Source organism: Papaver somniferum, chromosome 9 (assembly GCF_003573695.1).
Source record: "Papaver somniferum cultivar HN1 chromosome 9, ASM357369v1, whole genome shotgun sequence".
NCBI lineage: Eukaryota > Viridiplantae > Streptophyta > Magnoliopsida > Ranunculales > Papaveraceae > Papaver > Papaver somniferum.
The window spans coordinates 86,453,707-86,463,248 of record NC_039366.1 but is presented as its reverse complement, the minus strand read 5'-3'; the positions used below and the strand labels follow the sequence as shown (position 1 = coordinate 86,463,248).

Here is a 9,542-nt window from a genome sequence, read left to right as displayed (position 1 = left end):
AATGTTCAAGGATCAATCAATTTCAATCAACAACCAAAGGTTGGATTTACCAATTGATCGATTCAACGCACAACCTGTGATATTTCAGTTATATAAAAAAATATAATGCGGAAAAGAAATAACACAGACACCAGAAGTTTCGTTAACGAGGAAACTGCAAATGCAGAAAAACCCCGGGACCTAGTCCAGATTGAACACCACACTGTATTAAGCCGCTACAGACACTAGCCTACTACAAACTAACTTCGGTCTGGACTGTAGTTGAACCCCAATCAATCTTACACTGATTCAAGGTACAATTGCGCTCCTTACGTCTCTGATCCCGGCAGGATACTACGCACTTGATTCCCTTAGCTGATCTCACCCACAACTAAGAGTTGCTACGAACCAAAGTCGAAGACTTTAATAAACAAATCTGTCTCACACAGAAAAGTCTACAGGAATAGATAAATCTGTCTCCCACAGAAATACCTACAAGTTTTTGTTTCGTCTTTTGATAAATCAAGGTGAACATGAACCAATTGATAAACCTGACTTATATTCCCAAAGAACAACCTAGAAATATCAATCACCTCACAATAATCTTAATCGACTAGCGAAACAAGATATTGTGGAATCACAAACGATGAGACGAAGGTGTTTGTGACTATTTTTATATCTTGCATATCGGAGATATAAATCTCAAGCCAATCTTACGATTGCACTCAATCACGATAGAAACAGCAAGATCAGAGCACACAACTACAGATAAAGTAGTTGGGTCTGGCTTCACAATCCCAATGAAGTATTTAAGTCATTAACCTACAGGGTTTCGTGAAAAACCTAATGTTAAAGGAGAATCGACTCTAGCTTAAACAACTAGTATCACACAAGAGGTGTGGGGATTAGGTTTCCCAGTTGCTAGAGTTCTCTTTTATATAGTCTCCAAATCAGGGTTTGCAATCTAAGTTACCTTGGTAACGAAGCATTCAATATTCATCGTTAGATGAAAACCTGATTAGATTCAAGCTAATATATTTCAACCGTTAGATCTAACTTAGTTTGTTATACACACATGAAATGTAATTTCATTTAGGTTTGAGCAACCATACCTAAACGTGTACACGTCGTTGGTTCAACAGTAGTTAACCAATGGTTAGCCATATGAGCACCTTCATATCAACCTTATTCATCTTCGCCATAACTAGTTCAAATGACTCAAAAGAACTAGTTAGAGAGTTGTTCAATTGCTTAGATCTCATAGAAGTATACAAGACACAATCGAAGCAAAAACAGTTTTGGTTCACTCGAATCGATTCATGAACATTATAACCACGGTTTGCAAAGATTGCATTCCTTAATTTATAAATGTCTTAGTTCACGAATTAAACTGTTTTTAGAAAATAACCCACTTAAGTACGCATACTGGTACGCATACTTAAGTACCCAGACTGAGCTTGTTTTCAGTTCACAAACTCCAGCAGAAATTCACGGGATGTGAGCTTCCGACAGCACGCGTACAGGTACGCAGACTTAGCTCTGGTCATCCTGAACAACAAAGTACGCATACTTTGGTTCAAGGATTTTGGACTTGCACAAGTACGAATTAACATACAATGTTCATATCCAAACATGGTTATATATTCTAAACTCTCGTTTCAATTATTGAAACATTCTTTGAAGATGTTATATAGTTGTTATTCACAAACTATTTTTCATCAAAGCGATTTTCAAGTAATTGAAATAATCAACACGACTTTCAACACTAGTAAAGATGAACTTGGCCAACGTGAAATCTTACCAACACATATTTCAAGAAATAGATAAGCGAGATAAACTTGTCTCGAAATAGCAAATGCGTATAATCGAAGTCTATATAGCAATACGAATTTTGTCTCAAGATAGGAGATAGAGTAGATAGACTTTTGAGTGATAGATAAGTTCAAGTCTCCACATACCTTTTTGTCGATGAAGTTCCACCAGTTCCTTGAGTAATTCTTCGTCTTTGCATGATGAACGCCGTGGAGTCTAGAGCTCAACTACACTTTCTATCCTAGTCCGAGACTTAGCTATAAGTAGACTACAAATCAAGACTTGTAGTTTTGGCAACTAAACTTGACAAACAATCTTGAGTTAGCAACACTTGCGAGTTCGACCGAGCAGTGCTCTAACACTCCCTTATATAGTCTTCAAATCAGGGTTTGCAATCAATGTTACCTTGGTAACAAAGCATTCAATGTTCATCGTTAGATGAAACCTGTTTTAAGATTCAAGCTAATATCTTTCCACCGTTAGATGGTCTTTAGCTTGTTACACACAAATGAAATATACCTTCATTTAGATATGGGTAACCGTACCTAAACGTGTATATTGCGTTGGCTCAATAACAGTTAACCGAAGTTAGCCGTATGAACACTTTTCTCTTAACCTTGTTCATATTAACACTTCTAGATTAATTGATAATCAAATGAATTTAATTGTGTTACTCATAGAGTCATTCAATTGTTTATATTCTCATAGAAGTATACAAGACACAATTGAAGCAAAATCGGATTGATTCAAAAGAATCAGTTCATGAACATTTTAGCCACGGTTTGTAAAGATTGCATTCTTTAATTTATAAATGTATTTGTTCATGAGTATGAAATCATACTTAAAAGATTTAAGAACTTGAACCACTTAAGTTTGCAAACGGGTACGCGAACTTAAGTTCTGGACATTTGTCACAAGCCGACAGTTTGCAAACGCGTACGCAAACTTTAGCTCCGAACCTAATTCAGTTGAAATCGTTTGCGAACGGGTACGCAAACTTGGTTCCCGGACTTCAAAAGTTAAATCAGTTTGTGAACAGGTATGCAAACTTAAGTACCCTGACTTAAACAGTTGAATAAGTTTGCGAACGGGTATGCAAACTTCCGATCCTGAATTTCGTCAAAACAGTTCGTACACTAAGCACACAAACCGTAATGTATCCAGACATGGTTTTTAGCTCTTAACTCCCATTTCAATCATTGAAACATTCTTAGAAGACGCCAATTAGGGATGTTCATGGTCGGTTTTGGTTCGGTTTCTAGCCAAACCAAAACCGAAACCAATACTATTGGTTTCTAAAAATCTAAACCAAACCAATCCATTAACCATTGGTTCGGTTTCCAAATGGTTCCAGTTGGTTTCGGTTTGTCCCAGTGGTTTTTGGTTAACCAATAATTATGTCAAACCAAAAAAAAATACACAAATTTACAGATAAAAAATTCGTAGTTGCCGATAGTATTGGTTTACACAAATATACAGACAAAAAAAGAAAAATCAAGAATAGTTAAAGCTTACTCTAATTCTAGAGATCAAAAGAAGATATATAATATATCTTAATTTAGTTATTGACAAATAAAAAAGAAGGAAGACGGGAAGAAAAAAGTCGAGTAGAAGCTGCTGTAGTTGGGGGTGGAGAAGGGAGGCGGCTGAGAGAAAGAGAAAGAGGGAGAGTATCATAATGAAATATTAGATTTAGGGTTTTTATTTATCCTCTAAATCAATGGGTAGAATCTAATACTTTTAAATCGACGGTAGAAACTAAGTTTAAAAATTAATTGGTTCCCCAATGGTTTTTGGTTCGGTTTTCAGGTCAAACCAAAACCAAACCAATAATGTCGGTTTTTCAACTTTTTTTACCAAACCAATCCAAAACTAAATGGTTTGGTTCGGTTTCTTTCTTATTGGTCTGGTTTAGTCGGTTTCCAACGGTTAACCGACACCATGTTCAGCCCTAACGCCAATAGATGTCTCACACAAACTATTAGCTTATAAGCAATTTTTTAGTGATCGAATGATCAATACGAAATATTCCGAGCCTATATCAAATGATTATCTCCCACAAATCATGTAAAGTGTTACCAGGTGATTTTCACATGATCATCTTTTGACTTTCGTCAAGAATAATGATAAACGTGGTTAAAGCAAAAAGCTTACCAACACATATTTCGAGAAATATATAAGCGAGTTAAACTTAACTCGAAATATCAAATGTATATAATGTAAGGTTTGTATAGCTATATGAATTTTGTCTCAATAGGAGATATAATGGAATAGACTTCTGAGTGATAGATGAGTTCAAGTCTCCATATACCTTTTGTTGATGAAGTTCCACAAGCTCCCCTTAGTAGTTATTCGTCTTCAATTGATGAACGTCGTGAAGTCTAAAGCTCAACTACACATTCTATCCTAATCCGAGACATAGGTATAAGTAGACTAGAAATCAAGACTTATAGTTTTGACAACTAAACTTGACAAACAAGCTTGAGATAGCAACGATTGCGAGTTCGATCGAGAAGTGTTGTAACAAGTACTTCCTCCAATAACTGAAAATGAACTATGATCCTTAGCCAAATTGGGATCAATATTTTCAGCTGCCTTAGTATTAACACTAGATTCTCCCATAGTCTTCCCAACTTCCTCAATAGCAGAAGTAACCTCCATTAATCCTCAAAATCATTCTTAGTCTGTATTCCTGGTGGACCTTCAGGAGGCTTACCAGGATTTATTGACCCCTTAGAGATAGGGTTAACAGGTGTTACCAAATCATCAAATAATCTCTTCCCAGTCCCTTGAGCCAAGTCTTCCACATTAGTAGAAACAACATCAACCATGATATCTCCTTCCTCTCCTTCAGAATGATCCTCAATAATTTGCAATATAAACATGACCTCCTTCCGGAACATCTTGTCTATCTTCCTCATGATTAAATTCAAAGACAAAATTCGCATCACTATGAAGAGTCATGTGATGTGAACCTCTCCTTTTAATTTCCAAATACGCACAAGAGAATTCTTCACAAAGTAATAAGGCAATCTACTCCCAACAAAAGAACCCACAACCAGATTCTCAAATTGCTTAATATTATCTTCAACATCAGAAAAGGAAACTATCGTTTCCATCTTACCATTAAATAGCTGAGGAGCTCGATAACCTAATTCCTCTTGCTTCATCTGCTGTTCACTATTAGCTTTAAAAGCCATCTCTGCCCAAGAACCTTTGTCAGCACCAGATCCAACTATGCTCATCTCGATATTAGGGTTTCCTCCACCATAAGAAGGAATAGGAGGAAACATCTCCATAACATCATCTTTCTTAGCAAAAATCAGTCAAACCGCCTCCCTGAAAAGATCCCTCCATCACCTTGGGAGCAAATAAATTAAGAGGAAACGTAGCCATGGAAGAAGAAGCACCACCACAGACGGTGGTGCCATGAGAATCGACAAAATTGCAGAAAAAAGAAAATCAAACCCTAATCGCCTTGGTCAAAATCCGACGACCAAGATCAAATGAAAGATGGTGCGCCATCGTGTTTGGCCTAAGGCCTATTTCTATGCACATGCCAAAATATGATATTTGGCATATATGCACCCACTATGGGTATATGCCAAACTGCCAAACCTATACGCCTATATGTTAGATATAACATATAGGCATACACGATGGAGTTTCCGGCGAGCGATAGAATTTCGATCGCTAGATGGTCATAATATCGCTCGCTGGTCATTCCAGCGCCAGCGCTAATCATTAGGTCGCTCGCTGACTTGATCATCGCTCAGAAGTTCCTCATCCAACGGCTACCATTTGCCCCCTCTATAAATTCCTAATTTCAATCTCATTTCAACTCACACTAGAATTTCTAAATCTCTCTAGAATTTCTCAGTCTCCAACTCTTTTCATCATTCTTCTAATTCCTCAGAGAGCATGGATGATAATGTGAACATGGCTGAGTTCGTAGCAAACAAACATGCTGCCGAAAATCAAAGAGTTGTTAATCGTGCCAATGTGCAAAGTTAAATTTGAAAAAGTCAAATTAGGAGAAGGCAATTTAGGAGGCGAAAACCAAAATTCACTACTGCCGAAGATGAATGTATTTGCAGGAATTATATTTCTTTTTTCTGAGACTTTATTCGGAGATGCATTACATCCCCAAACATTTTGGCAAAGGATTTTTGGGAAATTTCAAGAACAAATAATGAACCCAACTATCGTGATGTTACAAAATTGAGGCAGCGCTTCTCTACAATCAATCAGGAAGTTACTAGGTATGTTGTTTTACTTCGGCAAGAAGGTCGAAACTGAGGAGTCGTGAAAGAATGATAGAACTTCAACAACCGTGTCGTGCGTAATATCGTCGCATCTGCGAAAAAGACTTCGAATTTGGAAGTTGTTTCGAGATTTTAAGATGCTTGCCCAAATATTGTCCAATATTTATGTTTTAATTTCTTAATTGTCCACTTAGTCTAAGTCCTAAGTTTTAATTGTTTAAATGTATCTCTAATTAAAATTTAAGATTGGATTAAGAATATAATTAAGCTTAATTTTCAACAATACGCGTCAAATTTTCGAATTCAAACATCGAATTAATCATTAATAGTCATTTTACAAGACAGAAAACTAGACACTAATAATTTGAAAAATAAAAATAACCAGACTTTAAAAATAAAAATTTGGGACAATGTTCTTCATCTTGTTTATCTTCTTCATTTCACAAAACTTCTAATCAATGCGCTCATGAACGGAGTCTCCTTTGTTTATCTTCTTCTTTGGCTTCAGATTTGTTTTGCCTTAGATTTTCCTTGCTTTGAACTTTTCTTTGCCTTTTCTTAGTTGCGGTTTTGACTTGGTTAATATCCAAAACTTGAAGACTTCTTTGCTTCTTATCTATTTTTTTTATAACTATCACATATCTTCTTAACGGAACCTTCAAGCACTACTCCAGAAAAATCAAGTTGTGTTGCCGAATCAAGTTGGGTTAATTGAGCCATTTGGAGAAAATAAAACAAATAAATTAGATCGAGATAGAGAATAGATTGAGAAAAAGAGAAATTTTTGTGTAAAAAATTTGAGGTAAGTTTTGAGTTTGAAAGTTACATATTTATAGCGATAAAGAACTAGCCGTTGGCGCTAGAGTCAATAGCGCTGGCGATAAAATTATTATCGCTGGCGTTTTTATAAATATCGCTCGCTAGAAAGTCTATCGCCCAATAATTTTTCCGTACTAGCACAACTGATTTGCCATGCCACCTGGTATGTTTTTTTGGCATGTGCGTAGGCCTAAGGAATAAAAAAGAAAAACTATGCATGCAAGAAAAAACAAAACGGCCGTTACCGTGAGCGTTTCCAAACAGTGGGTGTGAAACTATATTTCACGGTCGTACAGTACTCCGTCGTAATACTGGTTAAAGCATTTCCTGCTCCTCTACATTCGAAATTGGGGAGGGAAATCCAAAACCTGAAGAAACTTTTGGGAAATTACTCTTGCAATTCATTCTACATTTTTCTTCTCATCAGTCTTCACAAAGGCAGAAACAGTAATTCAGTTCGAAAAGAAAAAGAAAAACCCTAATATCCAGACATCCAGGTAAAATTCTGAACTTCTGCCAAATCTTAAAACCTAACTCTTTTTAGACATGAACACAAGAAGTTATTTATCATTTCAAATTTTGATTTGGTGTAGAAATTAGAGCTTAAAAATCAAATCTATCATTGAAAGGATTTAGCATAGTTATTATATGTAATTTGTTTATGCAGAGATGGATGTAAGTGAGAGTGAAAATGTGGAACTCGGGGAGAGTCATGATGGTTTAAATGAGAAAAGTGATAAAGGTGGAAAGGAAACCATTGAGTTGTGGATGGTGATGTTACTATAGATGAAGAAGGTGAGATAGCAATGCCCAAAATTGGGATGGAATTCGATACAGTAGAAGAAATTTATGAATGTTATCGACGTTATGCTAAACGGATGGGATTTTCATGTAAAAAACGGTCATCAAAGAAGGATAACGGGCAATTAAGACATGTAACTTTTACTTGTATTCGAGAAGGTAAGAATAAAAGAGTTACAGATGCTTCAGTAGTTCTCAATCATAACTTTTACTTGATCAAAACTGGGTGCAAGGCTAAACTGACAGCGCGATTGGAACCTGATGATAAATGGCGGATTAGTGTGCTTGTTCTTGAGCATAACCATCAGAATATCCCTATTGAAGCTCGCTATTGGAGATACAACAAAGTAATTAATAACCCTGTGAAAAGGAAACATTTATGGAATGACAAAAAAGGAACAAGAATGCACGAGCTCTACCATACAATAGCAGTGGAGGACATTCCTGAAATTGTTTCTGAGCAAAGCCCCCAGGGAACGTTCAGTCTGAATCGTTGTGATATTGGAGAGGCACAGTTTTACAAGTTCGATAATGACAAATCTCATGAGAAGTTCCATCCTGGTCAGGTATGGGCAAGTTATTGCAAATTAGATGACATGCCAAAGTATTATGTTGAGATAAGCAGAGTTGAACTGTTCCCAGATTTAAACTGTACGCGAAATGGCTTGAACCATGTGCTCCACCAAGGGAAGTGATCAAGTGGCTCGATGAGAAAATGCCCATATGCTGCGGAACGTTTAAAGCTGGTAAAGAAGAGGTGTTTAGCGATACTGCTTATATCTCACATTTGGCAACAGGAGTATCAGTCAATAAACAAAGCTTGTATGAAATCTATCCAAAGAAAGGAGAGGTATGGGCGATGTACAGGAATTTCAACTCTGACTGGACGTGTAATGACCTCAAGAATTGTGAATGTGATGTAGTTGAGGTCCTAGAGGTGTATGATGTTTGTTGGCTTATAGTGTTAGTTTTAGCTCAAGTTGCTGGCTTTGAGACTGTTTTCAAGGCTAAAAGAGAAGCAGGGCATGATTATATTATGGGTATACCATGGATTGAATTGTTTAGATTCTCTCATCAACTTCCTGCCTTCCGATTTACAGAAGTGAGATACGGGAGCTTGCGAGGGTGTTTGGAGCTTCATCACAAATCAATGCCCGCTTGTTTATTCCCTCTGAAGTGAAAGTTTACTGGTGCTGTAGGATCTGTTCTGTCCAACACAGAATCTTTTCAAAGAATGCACACCCTTTTGTGCAGTACTGTTTTTAGTTTTCAGTATTAATACGCATGGGCCGAGATTTTTGTTGCTCAAGTTATTTGTAACTAGGAGTAGTAGGTTTTTTTTTTTTTTTGAAGCATATAAAATAAAAAGACAACTAAATAGAAATTACACGGGGGTATTTAATACCCCTAAAGTCATTTAGAAGAATTTGGTTGATGCAAGGTGGGATTGCCCTATCCCAAATTGTGGAGTAGTAGGTATCTGGTAGAAGATACTCGTACTTTTTTCCCTGAAAGCTTCTTAGAGCTGTATTCTAACATTTCAGGTTTCAGTTCTCTTCTGGTAGAAGATACCCATTTATGGTTAGCAGTAATTTTAAATTACTTAGTTTTCTATGTAACCTCACTTTTTCTGTCAGTAATTTGATTCGGTTTCAACTAAGTTTTTACTCGCTGTAAACTCAGCTGTAAAATCTGCAGGTGAACAAATAATCAAAAAAAAAAAAGAGTCAGGTGTTGTTATGGAGATGGATTTGTTTGGATAAAAAACGTTTTAAAGGTAAAATCTTCAAAATCTTCTGTGAGTTTCGAGTAAATAATAATCTCTGCCTTTGTAGTATCATATAGAACCATTGCCGTATTGGTCTT

The 9,542-nt window shown here is 36.4% G+C and overlaps 1 protein-coding gene across 1 annotated transcript; it reads left to right on the top strand.

The window, feature by feature from the left end:
• Positions 1-7,201: 7,201 nt before the first annotated feature.
• On the top strand, positions 7,202-9,019 carry LOC113313698 (protein FAR1-RELATED SEQUENCE 4-like). The gene is made up of 2 exons (XM_026562494.1): positions 7,202-7,372; positions 7,543-9,019. The coding sequence occupies exon 2, from the start codon at positions 7,682-7,684 to the stop codon at positions 8,369-8,371; it is 690 nt and encodes a 229-aa protein (XP_026418279.1). The 5' UTR covers positions 7,202-7,372; positions 7,543-7,681; the 3' UTR covers positions 8,372-9,019.
• Positions 9,020-9,542: the final 523 nt, after the last annotated feature.

What these genes read in the sequence shown, in the direction of transcription:
- LOC113313698 (XM_026562494.1), top strand. Translation starts at nt 7,682, where the DNA reads ATGCCCAAAATTGGGATGGAATTCGATACAGTAGAAGAAATTTATGAA.